We start from the raw sequence: 17,900 nt of genomic DNA, 5'->3' as shown, positions 1-17,900 counted from the left end.
ATTAACGACGAGACACCTGCAAAATGCACACAATTAATTGTCTGCTAGTTAGTTAGGATCGAGCTACTCATCTACTCTCTCCGTCCCGCAAAGAGTATCCCTTTAGATTTGTTCTAAATCAAACTATTTTAACTTTGATCAAGTTTACAATGAAGAGTATCAATATTTATAATACTAACTAGGTGTGCTATGAAAATATATTTCATAATAAATCTAATGAAACTTGCTAGACATCAAAAGTATTGATTTATTTTTTTATAAATTTGATTAAATATAAGATAGTTTGACTTAGGATAAAAATAAAGGGACACTCTTTGTGGGATGGATGGAGTAATTCGTTGAAAGTAATAAAAATGGTCTATGCTAGGAGCGTACTGCAACAAAACATTTGCCCAACCAGTTCACTACTTCACTCCGCAGCCATTATCATTTATTCCAAAACAGGGCACTAAGTGTGCAGAGAGAGAGAGAGAATTTAAGGGCGATATCCACTGCTGTTTAAAGATTAAAATGACAACTAAGGGCGAGAGGGGAGGGAAATCAGTGACCTACCTTGCATCCTTTCCCTTCCACCCCTTTCCAAGTGACGTCATCTTCAGAATTCAGCAACCGTCACCTGCAAATTGCACAGTAAATTGTCTTGCTGTTAGCTAGGGATCCAATTACTCTAGTCCAGCGATATAAGAACGATAAGAAATGATCTATGCGTACGTGCCTACAACAAAACATTTGCACCCATAATTTTATTCCAGAACAAAGGCACTAAGAGCGAGAGAAAGTTGAAGGGCAATATCCATTGCTGTTTATAAAGATCAATACAGAACAAGGGTAATTATGGGCAAGAGGGGAGGAAAATCAATCACCTACCTTGCATCCTCTCCCATCCAGCTTCTTCCGAGTGACGTCATCTTCATAATTCTGGGAGCCCATTCCCCGCAGCTCAAGCTCCTTGAGGGACGGCAGGTGCAGAAGCCCCTCCGGGAGCTTCTTCATGTTACAATTATAAAGCATCAGGCGTGAGAGCTTTGGCATTGTCTCGACCTCCAACCTCCACTCGTCAATGGAAGAAAAACTAAGGATCAACTCTTGCAGCCGTGGGAACCCTTTGGCAGAGCATAACATGGTTCGCCCTTGGTACCCCCATAACTTGACCACCACCAGGCAGGGAAGCTTCTCCAGGATTGGCATCGGGTCTTCTTTAATGGTATCGGCCAATAAATCAAGCCTCCGTAGGTCTTGCGGGAGAAGCTGGCTATCAGGCAACTTATCGAGCAACGTGAACACACCAAGGGTAACCTCAACTAGAACATTCATGTTTGCCAGTAAATGAATCATCTCTTGGGGCATGGACTCCGCCGACAATACGAGAGTAGTTAGTTGGGTCATTTGGCCCAAAAAGGCCACCATGTACCCACGCCGCAATAACTTACTGTTCCCCTCGTATGGGAGATGCAAATGTAAGGACTGGAGCTCTTTCTGTGGACAATTCCTCGGAGCTGAAAACAATGTGCTATGAAGGTAAACATGCCTTAGAGTAGGGATGTCCCATAAAGAGTTTGGTATTGCTGATTCCAAGCTCGTTTCTCTCAGGTCTATAGTTTGCAAGTAAAGCAATTGTCCAATTGAAGAAGGTAGCGTAGCCTGCTGACACCCTCTCAACCCGAGATATCTTAGGTGAATGCACCCACTGATAACCCTGCCAAAATTAATTAGGATCGACTTTTCCACATGGAGAACTCTGAGGAATCTCAGCTTGGGTAGGGAGAATGATGAAAGTTCAAAGCCAAACAGAGTTCGGAGATTAGGTGTTGCTGTGAACATGTTACCATCACAGAAGTTTTGAAAAGATGAACGATAGGAGACCATGGTATTGGACGAAGATTCACCAACATGGCCTGCAATTTTCGGAGTATATGGCAGGTGTAAGTAAGGGCCAAAAGCTACAAAGTACTTACAAAGTGAAAGTACTGTATTCACAAAGAGTGGAGAGGAAACCTGACCTATAGTGTTGTCGATGACATCAACAAGACCAGCATATCTCGCTTCTTCAACACACCAGTCACGTAAAATATCATGAATCCTTATTTCTTCAATCCATCCGTGGGCCTTGCTTCGACTAACCACTTGAACCAAACATCTTTGAGCCAGATCACTTACGTACATACGTGCTGTTTGTTCCCGTGTGTGCCTTGTTATAGGTGGAATGAAGCCTTCCGCTATCCATAATTTGATAAGATCCGATACAAATATGGAGTAATCCTCAGGGAAGACAGCAAGATAGAGGAAACAAGATTTTATATAATGATTTGGCAAGTCACTATAACTTCGAGCTAGTATGGCTCCCATCATCTGCCCATTTTCAGTTGACGTCCAACCCTGTAGTATATCCGACCATGCATCTAGATTTAAATTCCTCGATAGATAGCCCCCCAAAACAGCTAGTGCAAGTGGTAGTCCTTTACATTTCCGTGCAAGCTTTCTCCCTATCTCTTCAAACTCATCAATGTTCTGTATCAAGGACCTTCTATATGGTGGTAAAGCTTTCATACTAAAAAGTTCCCAACTCTTTTCACCATCCAAGAGCTTCAGTTCGTGAACATAGGTTTGCATTGTAATATGATAAGCGACATCAATCTTACGGGTGGTTAACATTACTCTACTGCCATTATTTGCGTCTGGAAATACTTTGACCATTGTATTTATTTGGTTCCATGTATTTGCTGTCCACACATCATCAAGCACAACTAAATATCTTTTTTCTGCAAAGAAGGCTTGTATCTTCTTTCCCAAATCTATCTCTCCCATTTGACCAACTTCTCTACCATCATCTCTGCCCCCAAAGATTTGTTTCATAATATCCTTCAATAAATCAACAACCTCAAACTTTTGAGATACAGTAACCCAAGCAATTGCGTCGAAATATTGTTTTATTTTATCTGAAGTGCAGATTTTTCTAGCAAGTGTAGTTTTTCCTGCTCCACCCATGCCAACAATGGAGACTACACTAAGCTTGTTATCCTTTTCAGTTAATTTTTCAACTATTTCTTTTTGCTCATTGTCAAAACCGATAACAGTAACAGCTTCAAAATTTTGGAGCACAAGACCGTGATCTTGCAGGGACTCATCATCAACATGAAAATTGCCTAACTCTGTATTACCCCGATAAAGGAATTCCAAATCTCTTGCACTTTCAAATATCTCCCTAACCCTCCTTCTTATACGTTGAATTTCATTACCAACTTTATGAAGAGTGATCAAATCGCTTGGTAAGCGAGCATACCTTGAAATGGCACCGACAAATCCCTTCTTGAGCATGTTTCTCTTCTTCATGTAGTCCACAACTTGGAGGACATTCTCAGCTTCATATGTGGCATCCCTGATTTGCCCAATGCAGATAGTGGCATTTGAATTCCCTGATCTCCGCTTGGTGTCGGCATCTTTGAGGAAGCCATGTAGACGCTGCAGCTCATCTTTCAAGAACCCGGCTTCACCAATGACTCCGCACAGCAGTGTGGTCTCCTGGACAGCAAGATCCTTGATGCTCCCAGCGACAGCAGAAATAGCAGGCTCGACCATCTCCTGGAGTTTGAAAATTGGACAATGAGCCAGGGATCACAGCAAGCTGAAGCATGTAATGACAGCTTGCGGTCAGGGAATTGGATCATCTGGTTGTCACGTATTGTGGAGGAGACACACAGATGCAACGCTATTGGAACTAGTTCGTCTTGGACAGAACTCTGGTGTCGGAGTATTGTCTCGATAGCTGGTAGTTCATCCATGCAGGCATAATTCATGCCGGATATTGCTCACGCAAATGCAACTAGCTATGCTTGGTCACCTTCGGCTTGGCTACAAATACCAATCAACGACCATGGATTTGGCTCATCACAGCAGTGGCCCGGCCAGACCGACTAATTAATTATACATTTTGTGTCCACTTTGTCCAGATAGGACATACGAATGATCGCAATCGTTCTTTTTAAAAAGCACAAGTTGCTGAAAAATCTCGTTCAGGCAGGCATAGTACAGTTCATGGGTATAACTCAGAGTCTCAAACACACCAGAAACACGTTGCAAGCTGCATTATTGCCACCCGCCAGCATAAGGGTTCCTAGGACCAGCGTGTTCAAAGCCACCAGCACATATGTATTTGTGCTGGCGGGGGCTTATGTCACCCGACAGCACTAACAAAAATAAAATAGCTCGAAAGAACCGTACCTCTCCTAGTCTCCCTTTATCTCCCTCCACCTTATCTTTTTCACGTGTTCTCCTCTTCTCACCTTTCTCTCTCCCTTATCTCTTTCACGTTGAGCAAGCGGCGGCGAAGGTAGCGGTGGCCGATGCGGGCGGCCGGCGAGCTGCACGAGAGGTCTGCGGGCCAGTGTCGGTGGCCGGTGAGCGGGGACGGGCAGAGGCAGTGGCGGAAGGTCGGGGCTGATGCGGGTGGCGTGGCCAGCCGGCGGGCTGCGGGGTAGCTACGGGCAGTGCAGGTGACGTGGACCAGCTGGATCTGGATCTGCGAACAGAGGCACCGGTTAGTTTTTGTCCCCATCGTTCTTCTGGTTTGGTGCTGGGATTGGGGTTGATCTCGCCTTCTCTTGTGCTGATCTGCTTCATAGTTTTGTTTATGCTTCATGGCCAGTTGAGGGCAACGTTGGTGGCAGCAGAGTTGACGGGGTGCGGTCGGTCAACGGTTCTGGTGGCGCAGCCACCGAGGGTGCCGGCAGTGTGGCCGGCCAGCAGGGGCGCTCGGCCTGCAGGCGGACAGCAAGTGCAGGGGTCAGCGCGGGCATGCCCGGCGCAGGCGGCCTGCTCGGGCATCGCCTGTGGCGCGTTCAACCGTCAGGGCAGCCTCGGGCGGCGGGTGCGGCCTTCCGGCGGACTACAGGTGCAGGGTCAGCGTGGGCAATTGTAGTGAGCAGCGTGTGCAGCCCAGGCAACACGAGTGGCGCTGTTGCCGGATGCGGCAGCACGAGCGGCTACAGCCATTTTTTTTTTTTCCTAAAAATATCATTGCCTTTTATTTTTTCTAAAAATATCATTGCTGGCGGGCCTTCTAATCGGCTATCAATACAAATCGTATCCACCCGTCAATAGAGAGACCATTTCTGCTGGCAGTGGCTTGCTGGCCGCCAGCAGAGAGACCATTTCTACTGCTATTGGCTTGCTGGCGGGTGAGAAATACTCAAGAGAGCGACACAAAAGTTAATTACATTCACTGAACGTCACGCCTGCACTATGTTTTGCACAAGATAAATTGTGTTCCAGTTACGGATCAAGCTACTCATCCAATTCATTAAAAGTAATAAAATGATGTATGCTAGCAGGAGCCTACATTTGCCCAACCGTTTAAAGATTGATAGGTGGAAAGAGATAACTAAGGTCAGGACGGGAGGAAAACCAGTCACCTACCTCGAGGGACGGCCGGTGCGCCCCTCTGGGAGCTTCTTCATGTTCCGGCAACGATAAAGCTTCAGGCGTGAGAGCCTTGGCATTGCCCCGGTAGGCATTCTCCACTCCTGACTGTTGAAGTAATACAGGTCCAACTCTAGCAGCCGAGGGAATTGAACCCTTGAGCAGAGCAGAACATGGTTCGGCCCCGATGACTCGAGCAATACCAGGCAGGGAAGTTTCTCCAGGATCGGCATGGGGTCTTCTTTAATGGCATCAGCAAACAAATGAAGCTCCCGTAGGCCTTGTGGTAAGAGTCGGCTCTCAGGCAACTTATTAAGGTAAACCTCAACCAGAAAGGTCATCTTAGTTTGTTAGTATATGAATCATCTTTGCGGGTAGTATAGGTTTTCAACATCCAAGGAGAGAGTAGTTGGTTGGGTCATTTGGCTAAAAAAGGCCACCATGTTCTTACTCTGGAAATACTTACTGTCCTCATCTGGGACAGATAAGTACAAGGACTGGAGCTGCTTTTGTGGTCGATTCCTCGGTGCAGAAAATCCCCTTTCAAGGTAAACGTGCCTTAGAGTTGTAGTGTCCCATATTGAGTTTGGCACCACTGAATTCAATTCTGTGTTGTTCAGGTCTATAGTTTGCAAGTGAAGGAATTGTCCAATTGAAGAAGGGAGCGTGACCTGCCCACACTTTCTGAGCATGAGATATCTTAAGTGAATGCACACACTGATTGCCCTAGAGAAATTCGTCAGGCTCGTGTTTTCTACATGGAGCACTCTTAGATACCTTAGCTTAGGTAGATAGAATGATGAAAGTTGAAAGCCAACCAAAGCCTGGAGGTTCGGCATTTCTGGAAACATGCTATACCATCAAGGTAGTTTTGCAAAGAAGAGCGATAGGATACCATGGTATTCGCCAACATGACCTGCAATTTTTTGGAGTGCATGATGGGTCACTAAGGAGCCAACAGTTATGAAGTACTTCCAAAATGAACGAGAGAATGGAGAGGAAGCGGGAAGCCTGACCTGCAGTGTTGGCGACGACATCAACAAAACCAGCATATCTTGCTTCTTCTATGCACCAATCACGTAAAATATCATGGATCCTTATTTGTTCGCTCCACCCATGCACCTCGCTTATGCTAACAATTTGTACTAAGCTTCTTTGAGCCAGCTCGGTTACATACTTATGTGCTGCTCGCGGGCGCCCGGGGCCTGGAGGCGATGACCGTGGCCGCCAGCGGCCGCGAGCTCGCCATGCTGTCGCTGTCAGGGGCGGGGACAGCATATGGACCTGGGTGCCCAATAATTTTGCAAGAAAAATACCAGGATATGTGTATGTATATACTATATGTATACAAGTAACAGGCCAAACTGTGCATATTGGAGCCCAAACAAGCAAAACAGCCTGCTATCCCCCCCCCCCCTCCCCTCCCGTATTGGGCTGGCCCAAGAGGCCGAAACAGCACCCGCAGCCACTCCGGCAGGCCCACACGCCCCAAGGGCCACATCCAGAGCAGGTTCTGCTGCTCTCTCTCCCTCTCGTTGCTCTTCGTGAGTTCTCACGCAGATCGAAATCGAGATTCCCAATCGATTTTTCTCTTCCTCTACCTCCAACTGAAGCTAGGGTTTGGAGTCTTGCCGACTCCTCGAATCCTCGTCGGCACGAGGGGAGCCGAGTGCTGTTGGCCAAATAGGCATGCATCATTCAATCCCAAGGATTCATTTGCTGCTTTTGACAAGGAGAACTTGATAAAACTTGCTAAATTTTATCCCAAAGACTCCTCAATGACAGACTTGAGGCCTTTATCCTTTCAACTTGGTGGATTCATTATTGATGTTCGTAGTGATGAAAGATTTAGTACAGTGAAGAATATTGGGGACCTTTCAGTTTTTCTTGTTGAAACGGATATGCATTCTAGATACTCATTTGTCCTTCTAAAATTAGTGTTGCTGCTATGGGTTGCAACAGAAAGTGTTGAAAGGGCATTTTCAGCTATGAATTTTGTGAAGAATAAGGCAAGAAACAGCATGGGAGAACAATACTTGAACGATTGCTTGGTTACATTTATTGAGAAGGATTTTTTTCCTACGTGTTGCTGATGAAGGCATTATCTCTCGTTTCCAAAAGCCGCCTCATCGAGTTAATTTGTAATTTTTATTTATTAGTTTGTAGTTTCAAGATATTGTATGGATAATGGATTAAGCAACTATTTGTAACGTACTACATACCCATTGTTTTCATGAATTATCTTTTGTATACTACGACTGCTTGGTTCACTAACATTTATGTACGCCCAATCTCAAATTACTGCATCCGCCACTGGCAACTTGCTGAGGAAGAGGTGGCGGCCATGGATGAGATGAGGCTGGAGAGAGTCCTGGAGTCACGGCTGCCTCACTCCAGGGGGGGTGGGCGGCTTCTTGCAGAAGCGCCACCGTCGCCGCCGGTGTGCCGGCGTACCAGTGGGCGCCGGCCAGAGCAACAGGCGAAAGATAGTGCGAACATATTACGTGGCGCCGCTGAATTTTTTTTCTCCAACCTTAATTTGATTATTGGAAAGAGAAAGCCAATAAGTAAGAGAAAGCCAGCCAAACCTCTCCACATTGTATAAAACGTACAAGCCAAGCCACTGTCCAGATAGGAAATACAAAAGATCACAACCGTGTTCTTCTCAGAAGCACAAGTTTGCTTGATGAAATCTCATGTCGGGAAAGAGAGTACATACAGTTGATAGGTGTAACATAAATACACCAGAAATACTGGAGAGAGAGAGCAACAGAAATGCATTGCAATTTACATTCTCCTCTCATGCGCCCGTGCGGCATGCGACGACGAAGCACCAGTCGAAGACTGCATTAATCACGAGACACCTGCAAAATGCGCACAATTAAGTGTCTGCTAGTTACGGATCGAGCTACTCATCTAATTCGTTGAAAGTAATAAAATGATCTATGCAACCAATTGACTCGCAGTCAGGAGCAGAGAGAAAGTTTAAGGGCGATATCAAAGGTAATTAAGGGCAAGAGGGAAGGAAAATCAATCTCCTACCTTGCATCCTTTCCCAACTAGCTTTTTCAAGGTGATGTCATCTTCAGGATTCAGGTCCGTGCCAACCAGACGAAGCTCCTTGAGGGCCGGCAGGTGTAGAAGCCCCTCCGGGAGCTTCTCCATTTTCCCGCATTGATAAAGCTCCAGGAGTGAGAGCCTTGGCATCGCCTCCACCTCCAACCTCCACTCCTCAATGGAGAAATGGTAAAGGTACAACTCTTGCAGCCGGGGGAACCCTTTGGCAGAGCAGAACATGGTTCGGCCTTCATACCACCATAACTCGAGCACCACCAGGCAGGGAAGCTTCTCCAGGATTGGCATCGGGTCTTCTTTAATGGTATCGGCTAATAAGCGAAGCACCCGTAGGCCTTGCGGGAGAAGCTGGCTATCAGGCAACTTATCGAGCAACGTGAACACACCAAGGGTAACCTCAACTAGAAAATTCATGTTTCCCAGTACATGAATCATCTCTGCGGGCATGGACTCCGCAAACAATACGAGAGAAGTTAGTTGGGTCGTTTGGGCCAAAAAGGCCACCATGTATCCGCCGCACCACCTCTTCTGTGGGGCACGCAAATGTAAGGACTGGAGCTCTTTCTGTGGACAATTCCTCGGAGCTGAAAACAATGTGTTATAAAGGAAAACATGCCTTAGAGTAGGGATGTCCCATAAAGAGTTTGGTATTGCCGATTCCAAGCTCGTGAATCTCAGGTCTATAGTTTGCAAGTAAAGCAATTGTCCAATTGAAGAAGGTAGCGTAGCCTGCTGACACCATCTCAACCCGAGATATCTTAGGTGAATGCACCCACTGATAACCCTGCCAAAATCAATCAGGATCGACTTTTCCACATGGAGAACTCTGAGGAATCTCAGCTTGGGTAGGGAGAATGATGAAAGTTCAAAGCCAAACAGAGTACGGAGATTAGGTGTTGCTGTGAACATGTTACCATCACAGAAGTTTTGAAAAGATGAACGATAGGAGACCATGGTATTGGACGAAGATTCACCAACATGGCCTGCAATTTTCGGAGTATATGGCAGGTGTAAGTAAGGGCCAAAAGCTCCAAAGTACTTACAAAGTGAAAGTACTGTATTCACAAAGAGTGGAGAGGAAACCTGACCTATAGTGTTGTCGATGACATCAACAAGACCAGCATATCTCGCTTCTTCAACGCACCAGTCACGTAAAATATCATGAATCCTTATTTCTTCAATCCATTCGTGGGCCTTGCTTCGACTAACCACTTGAACCAAACATCTTTGAGCCAGATCACTTACGTACATACGTGCTGTTTGTTCCCGTGTGTGACTTGTTATAGGTGGAATGAAGCCTTCCGCTATCCATAATTTGATAAGATCCGATACAGATATGGAGTAATCCTCAGGGAAGACAGCAAGATAGAGGAAACAAGATTTTATATAATGATTTGGCAAGTCACTATAACTTCGAGCTAGTATGGCTCCCATCATCTGCCCATTTTCAGTTGACACCCAACCCTGTAGTATATCGGACCATTTTTCTAGATTTAAATTCCTTGATAGATAGCCCCCCAAAACAGCTAGTGCAAGTGGTAGTCCTTTACATTTCCGTGCAAACTTTCTCCCTATCTCTTCAAACTCATCAATGTTCTGTATCAAGGGCCTTCTATATGGTGGTAAAGCTTTCGTACTAAAAAGTTCCCAACTCTTTTCACCATCCAAGAGCTTCAGTTGGTGAACATAGGTTGGCATTTCAATATGATTAGCAACATCAATCTTCCGGGTGGTTAACATTACTCTACTGCCATTATTTGCGTCTGGAAATACTTTGACCATTCTATTTATTTGGTTCCATGTATTTGTTGTCCACACATCATCAAGCATAACTAAATATCTTTTTTCTGTAAGGAAGGCTTGTATCTTGTTTCTTAAATCTATCTCTTCCATTTTATCAACTTGTCTACCATCATCTCTGCCCCCAAAGATTTGTTTCATAATATCCTTCAATAAATCAACAACCTCAAACTTTTGAGATACAGTAACCCAAGCAATTGCGTCGAAATATTGTTTTATTTTATCTGAAGTGCAGATTTTTCTAGCAAGTGTAGTTTTTCCTGCTCCACCCATGCCAACAATGGAGACTACACTAAGCTTGTTATCCTTTTCAGTTAATTTTTCAACTATTTGTTTTTGCTCATTGTCAAAACCGATAACAGTAACAGCTTCAAAATTTTGGAGCACAAGACCGTGATCTTGCAGGGACTCATCATCAACATGAAAATTGCCTAACTCTGTATTATCCCGATAAAGGAATTCCAAATCTCTTGCACTTTCAAATATCTCCCTAACCCTCCTCCTTATACGTTGAATTTCATTACCAACTTTATGGAGAGTGATCAAATCGCTTGGCAAGCGAGCATACCTTGAAATGGCACCGACAAATCCCTTCTTGAGCATGTTTCTCTTTTCCATGTAGTCCACAACTTGGAGGACATTCTCAGCTTCATATGTGGCATCCCTGATCTGCCTAATGCAGACAGTGGCATTTGCATTCCCTGATCTCCGCTTGGTGTCGGCATCTTTGAGGAAGCCCTGTAGCCGCTGCAGCTCATCTTTCAAGAACCCGGCTTCACCAATAACTCCGCACAGCAGTGTGGTCTCCTGGACAGCAAGGTCCTTGATGCTCCCAGCGACGGCAGAAATAGCAGGCTCGACCATCTCTCTGCTCTCGATCGGAGTCTGAATGGATGGTTGGAAATGGGGTGACAGAATGCGGTTGTGGTTGTGGCAGGAGTGGTTTTATCTTGGAATGCAAACGTTTGCTTTGGGGTTTGATCTTCGCTCAAACACCAGGGACATCACGGCAAGAATATGCCAAAGATAGCAAAGCAAAGCAAAGCACGTCCGCTAGAAAGATAGCCCATTGCAACACCATGGACATCACGGAAAGAATATGCCAAAGCAAAATATCACGACTGAAAGGAGTTGTGTAAGTCACAGTATCCGGCTATCCGCCGCAACGGTCGGTGGCGCAGTCTCCAGGCATCCGGGAGTCCCTTCAGCGTGCGCCGCCACCTCCTGGAGTTTGAAAATTGGACAATGAGCCAGGGATCACAGCAAGCTGAAGCATGTAATGGCAGCTTGCGGTCAGGGAATTGGATCATCTGGTTGTCACGTATTGTGGAGGAGACACACAGATGCAACGCTATTGGAACTAGTTCGTCTTGGACAGAACTCTGGTGTCGGAGTATTGTCTCGATAGCTGGTAGTTCATCCATGCAGGCATAATTCATGCGGGATATTGCTCACGCAAATGCAACTAGCTATGCTTTGTCACCTTCGGCTTGGCTACAAATACCAATCAACGACCATGGATTTGGCTCATCACATCAGTGGCCCGGCCAGACCGACTAATTAATTATACATTTTGTGTCCACTTTGTCCAGATAGGACATACGAATGATTGCAATCGTTATTTTTAAAAAGCACAAGTTGCTGAAAAATCTCGTTCAGGCAGGCATAGTACAGTTCATGGGTATAACTCAGAGTCTCAAACACACCAGAAACGCGTTGCAAGCTGCATTCGTGTCTCATGCGCTTGTGACGACAAACCAGCAGTCGAAGCCTACTGCTTTACCAATAACCAATTGTCACCTGCGAAATGGACACGATCATTGTCTTCCAGTTACAGACTGAGCTACTCATCTAATTCACTGGGCGCGTTTGGTTGGTCGCATGAGGCTCGTCCAGGCTCCAGCGATGCATGTTGCCGTTGATTGGTTGCCCGCATGTTGGCCAGAGCCTGGCTCGGTGCATGCAAAAGGCACCGGTGAGCCTGGCTCCCGGGAAACGAAAATGAAATCCGTTTCTCGCCGGCCAGGCTCGCTGGATGCAGGCAGCTGTTAGCTAATCATGATATTTAATAGGTGATTAGCATATATTAAGTGAGATTAGTGTTTTTTAAAAGTGATTAAGATTTAATGAGGTAATGTAAGATCTATTAAAATATTTTACACAATATAAATATCATAATGATACTTGGTAATAGTATTTTATCTCATGCAATATATTCTCGTGCGAGCAACCAAACAACTTCTATTCACGATCTAACCAGATTAATGCGTGCAACCAAACAAACTCATGATGCATTCGTTGAGCCTGGCTAGCGAGAGCCTGGCTCCCAGGTACGAGCCAGGCTAGCCTCAGCAACGAACCAAACGCGCCCTAAGGTCCCATTTGGATCTTTGGAATTGAATTCCATTCTAATAATCATAATTTAGACACAAATTAATTAAGCTAATATATTTGTATGTGGAGTAATTTGTATATTATTGTTGGCCATATGGAACAGATAATCATGTACTGCACTTCTACTGTAGAGAAGCGAGTCGAAGAGTGTGCTATAAGTTGCACATTAGAAACATAGTACGAGGATCTATACAATCAATTTCCATCTCCCACCCTATGAATTTAAGATAGGCTTATGGCTAAACTTTGGAAAGTTGTGGAATGCCACATTTACAGTGACGGGTCCATGGACCCGAGGTCCCCAATGGGACCGCTTTCCACCGCTTTCCACGATGCCTGGGAGTCCCTCAGCAGCCCGGTGCCCTAATAATCCTTGCCTATATAAAGGCCTAACACCCACTACGTCAGAAACGATTTGTGTTGGCATGTCGAAATTAGAGTGTTGGTGGGCCTTATTGCCACCAGCCAGCGTAAGGGTTCCTGGGACCAGCGTGTTCAAAGCCACCAGCACATATGTATTTGTGCTGGCGGGGGCTTATGTCACCCGACAGCACAAATAAAAATAAAATAGCTTGAAGGAACCGTACCTCTCCCGGTCTCTCTTTATCTCCCTCCGCCTTATCTCTTTCACGTGTTCTCCTCTTCTCACCTTTCTCTCTCCCTTATCTCTTTCACATTGAGCAAGCGGCGGGCGAAGGTAGCGGCGGCCGATGCGGGCGGCCGGCGAGCTGCGCGAGGGGCCTGCGGGCCAGTGTCGGCGGCCGGCGAGCGGGGACGGGCAGAGGTAGTGGCGGAAGGTCGGGGCTGATGCGGGTGGCGTGGCCAGCCAGTGGGCTGCGGGGTAGCTACGGGCAATGAGGTGACGTGGACCATCTGGATCTGGATCTGCGAACAGAGGCACCGGTCAGTTTTTGTCCCCATCGTTCTTCTGGTTTGGTGCTGGGATTGGGGTTGATCTCGCCTTCGCATGTGCTGATATGCTTCATAGCTTTGTTTATGCTTCATGGCCAGTTGAGGGTGGCGTTGGTGGCAGCAGAGTTGACAGGGTGCGGTCGGTCAACGGTTCTGGCGACGCAGCCACCGAGGGCGCCGGTGGCGTGGCCGGCCAGCAGGGGCGCTCGGCCTGCAGGCGGACAGCAAGTGCAGGGGCCGGCGCGGGCATGCCTGGCGCAGGCGGCTTGCTCGGGCATCGCCTGTGGCGCGTTCAACCGGCGGGGCAGCCTCGGGCAGCGGGTGCGGCCTTCCGGCGGACTACAGGTGCAGGGCCAGCGTGGGCAATTGTAGTGAGCAGCGTGTGCAGACCAGGTGACACGAGTGGCGGTGGTGCCGGATGCGGCAGCACGAGCGGCTACAACCTTTTTTTATTTTTCCTAAAAATATCATTGCCTTTTATTTTTCCTAAAAATATCATTGCTGGCGGACCTTCTAATCAGCCATCAATACAAATCGTATCAACCCGCCAATAGAGAGACCATTTCTGCTGGCAGTGGCTTCTTGGACGCCAGCAGAGAGACCATTTCTACTGGTATTGGCTTGCTGGTGGGTGAGAAATTGGTTTTAACTGCCAGTGCAAATGTTTTCTAGCATAGTGACCCTCACGCCAGGGGGCTGATCTTTTCCCCGAGGAGGAGCAACCAGAAGAAGGGATCAGGGAGCAAGTCATAGAGATGTCCCGGCCGTCAATCTTCCATTCACGCCCATCCATCAAGGGAGCCGCCAGAGGAAGGAGATGGGATGACGCAACCTCAAGCCATCGACGCCAGCGTCACCGTCCGGCCCGGGGACGCCCATCTACTTCAGGCCGGATCTTTTTCCCATCGGTAGAGCCGGCAGAGGAAGGAGCTGAGGAGGTGATCCAGCCGGCGCGCGACGCCCTCAAAAACCGGTGTCTGCACCAGCCGGTGCCGCCCTCTACAACCTTCACTAGCAAGCTCCGTCCACCGTTGGCGCAGGGGGCGCTGAGGAAGCAATGGCCCCTCTCTTCGTCTGCTGCGGCGCAGGTTGATCTCTTGTACTCTTCCTTTCTTCTCATATATCATATGCATGCGCACGCACGGCTCGCTCGATCGGGAAGGCAGCCGGAGGATGAGCTGTGGAGGCCATCCATCCTCGATCCATCAGCCGGCGCCGCCCTCTGCAACCTTCACCAGCAAGCTCCCCCACCGTTGGCGCACGGGGCATCGAGGCTGACGAAGGCGACGAGCAAGCAGGAGAAAGCCATGGCCCTCTCTTCGTCCTCAGCGGCGCGGGAACATGAAGCTGCGTATTTAAGATGGAGGCACGATGTCCATGACCGGCGGGGACGCTGCGGGTTGCCGGTAGCCGATGGAGGAGCCGATGCCGATGGAGACGACGTCGCAAGGCCGCTAGCCCAGGGGTCGGCGCTCGCAAAGTTGGCATCCGAAGCTACCGGACGTCGAAGGCATGAGGGCGAGGCTCGGACGATGCGTTGCCAAGGCAGCGACCGCGGAGCCGCACCATCACACGAAGTCATCAAGCCGCCGGCTTTACAGCGCTGATGAAGACGATGCCGGGACGGCAGGCGCTCAGGCGACGGAGACGTCGTGAAGACGTCGGACTGTGCTCGGGCTGACAACAAGTCGGTGCTGCCGATGTACAGTCGGAGGCCAGGAGCCGGACAGCACTACTCGGATATTACGAAGACCTTGCGTCTACATATAGATGCACAACCACTATGAGTTAGCAATCAAGGAAGGAAGTCCAAGCTCTTCTCCGACGGCTTCTCCACGGCCCGGCCTTCACACACGTCGAGGCTTGAAGACTACCTCGGCCTCAACGACCAAGACAGCGTCAACACCGCGGAGCTACCGGAGGTGGTGCCGGGACGAAAAGACGGCGGACGACGATGACACGCGAGGCTGTCGGCTAGGCTATGCTGGGACAACAGAGGCGGTGCTGCCGCCGAGGGTGGCGCAGTGCCGGTCCTATGTTTTTAAGGGCCCTCTGACGAACTCGTCACGAGCGCCCTCTAAACTATATATAAATTTTATAATATATATAAGCGCTAATTTTTCTTGAAAAACAAATCTAGTAATATATTTTTAATTCAACATGTTTAATAATTATCGAAGAACAATAAAGACTTAAACTAATAAGATTACCTTAAGGAAGAATAGAACTCCATAATATACATTGCTTCTCATAAAAATATAGTTCTTCGGGCATTTCTTGATGCAAAATCATCAAGGACGGTATTGAGATCAATAGTGTCCAAGATATCCCTCTCGATGGTGCACATAGCCAATCCATTTAACCTTTCTTGTGACATAGTTGATCTCAAATAGTTCTTCAACAACTTCAATTTTGAGAAACTTCTTTCTGCCGAAGCTACAATCACAGGTACAGTTAAGAGGATTTGATAGGCAACTGAAACATTGTGATAGCAATCTGCAGCTATAACAAACTCTAGAATCTTAAGCACTGACATCAAAGAATCTGGCAAAGTCACTTGTAGCATCTTTAATTCTGAAAAAAAATCATTGATCTCAACATCGGATGAGTTATCCTCAGAAAATATTTCCACAAAATTCTTGCAGTGCAGCCAAAGATCAGCTTCATCCAAAGATTTCAAATTTTTTGAGTTGAACAAGAATCCAAAAATGTTATCTAATTTTTTCATATGCTCAAACCTACTAGTCAATGAAGCAATTGCAGCATCAATCATAACATTGAAGTACTCTACTCTAAATGAGTCCACAGCAGATCGTTGTATTTCCTCATCTTGGTCATCTTGTTCATCAAATTGTTTCTTTCTCTTTCCTTGACGTTTTGTACGAAATTTTGGCTCTATATTCATTTCAGATGCAATGTTTTTTGCTGTATCCATACTAGAAGTGAAACCTTCATCTCTATACTTCTTCAAATATGATATGACACCTTCAATATGTTTGAGAGTATCATCTATACTCACAATTTTAGATTGCAACTTCTTGCTCACCTTATTTATAGAGAATAAAATATCGTGCCAAATAACCAAACCAACTAAAAATTCAAAATTCTCTAGTGCACTCACCAAAGATTGACATTCACTAACTGCCATTGGATCATCAGTTGAAGCCTTCTCTAGCACTATTAAAGCTGATCTTATTTGAGGAGTTTGGAATCTGATAGCTTGAACACTTTTTATTCGACTTTCCCAGCGTGTATGAGACCGTGACTTAACTGTCAATCCTCGAACATTGTCCACTAAAATTTTCCACCTTTTAGTAGATTTTGCAAACATTGTGTATATACGTTGGATGAGAACTAAAAAAGAAATAGCTTGCCTGCAAGATTTAACAAATAGTAAGTTTGAAACTTTTCCCAAAATATGACATATTATATGAAAACAATGTATAATAGAAATAATAGTTTACCTGCAAGATTTTCTCATATCACAAAGAGTAAGATTCAGACTATGACATGCACACGACATGTATAGTGTTTTTCGATTAATTTCAAGCAAGCGCTTCTGAACACCTTGGTGAGAACCCTTCATATTTGAACCATTATCATAGCCTTGTTCTCTCACATCATCAATATTCAAATCAAGGGTGGCCAATACATTCTTTAATTCATTAAAAAGACCCAATCCTGATGTGTCATCTACCTTCAAAAACTCTAGGAAGAACTCCTCTACCCTTGGAACATTCCTTGACATATTGACACACCGAATAATTAGAGTCATTTGTTCTTCATGGTTCACATCTGGAGTACAATCTAAAATCACAGAAAAATACTTTGCATCTTTGATGATCTTTAGTATAGTTTTTTCACACAATCTGCAAGAAGAGAAATCATCTCATTCTGAATTTTATGCCCAAGATAATGATGATGAATCTCATTATTTTGAATCCGCCTAATATGGTCTTGCATCACGGGATCAAATTCACCCATCATTTCAACTGTGCCCAGAAAGTTACCATTGCTATCTTGATATAATTTCTCATTTTTCCCTCGAAAAGCCAAATTATGTTTAGCAAGAAACTTGACAGCACAAACAATTCTTACTAAAACTTGTCTCCAACGCTCTCTCTCCTTTGCAATTTCTCGTTGCAAATCATCGTCAATTGTTTTATTTTTGCTCAATCTTAGCCTAACTTCATTCCAAGTATTCATGTTTGTTATATGCTCAGCATTGTTCTCATGTTGCTTGAGTCTAAGACTAAGATGTTTCCAATCTCTCAATCCATCATGTGCTAGCAAACTTTTGCTCT

The 17,900-nt window shown here is 46.0% G+C and overlaps 2 protein-coding genes across 2 annotated transcripts; both read right to left on the bottom strand.

Moving 5' to 3' along the window:
• Positions 1-589: 589 nt before the first annotated feature.
• On the bottom strand, positions 590-3,576 carry LOC117835680 (putative disease resistance protein At1g50180). Its single transcript, XM_034715023.2, has 2 exons — positions 2,001-3,576; positions 590-1,895 (listed from the first exon to the last, which is right to left on the bottom strand). The coding sequence occupies exons 1-2, from the start codon at positions 3,574-3,576 to the stop codon at positions 856-858; spliced, it is 2,616 nt and encodes an 871-aa protein (XP_034570914.1). The 3' UTR covers positions 590-855.
• A 4,846-nt stretch (positions 3,577-8,422) lies between these two features.
• Positions 8,423-11,824, bottom strand: LOC117835678 (putative disease resistance protein At1g50180). The gene is made up of 2 exons (XM_072290863.1): positions 9,579-11,824; positions 8,423-9,473 (listed from the first exon to the last, which is right to left on the bottom strand). Exons 1-2 carry the CDS (start codon positions 11,152-11,154, stop codon positions 8,446-8,448), a joined length of 2,604 nt encoding a protein of 867 aa, XP_072146964.1. The 5' UTR covers positions 11,155-11,824; the 3' UTR covers positions 8,423-8,445.
• Between the last annotated feature and the right edge of the window lie 6,076 nt (positions 11,825-17,900).

The sequence above is a fragment of the Setaria viridis genome, chromosome 9 (assembly GCF_005286985.2).
Source record: "Setaria viridis chromosome 9, Setaria_viridis_v4.0, whole genome shotgun sequence".
NCBI lineage: Eukaryota > Viridiplantae > Streptophyta > Magnoliopsida > Poales > Poaceae > Setaria > Setaria viridis.
This window is presented reverse-complemented; position numbering and strand designations above follow the sequence as displayed.

Excerpts from the sequence above, each read along its gene's own strand:
- LOC117835678 (XM_072290863.1), bottom strand. The coding sequence starts at position 11,154 with ATGGTCGAGCCTGCTATTTCTGCCGTCGCTGGGAGCATCAAGGACCTT. Across the intron at positions 9,474-9,578 it reads TGTCATCGACAACACTATAG|GCCATGTTGGTGAATCTTCG; the intron begins GTCAGGTTTCCT and ends CGAAAATTGCAG.
- LOC117835680 (XM_034715023.2), bottom strand. The coding sequence starts at position 3,576 with ATGGTCGAGCCTGCTATTTCTGCTGTCGCTGGGAGCATCAAGGATCTT. Across the intron at positions 1,896-2,000 it reads TGTCATCGACAACACTATAG|GCCATGTTGGTGAATCTTCG; the intron begins GTCAGGTTTCCT and ends CGAAAATTGCAG.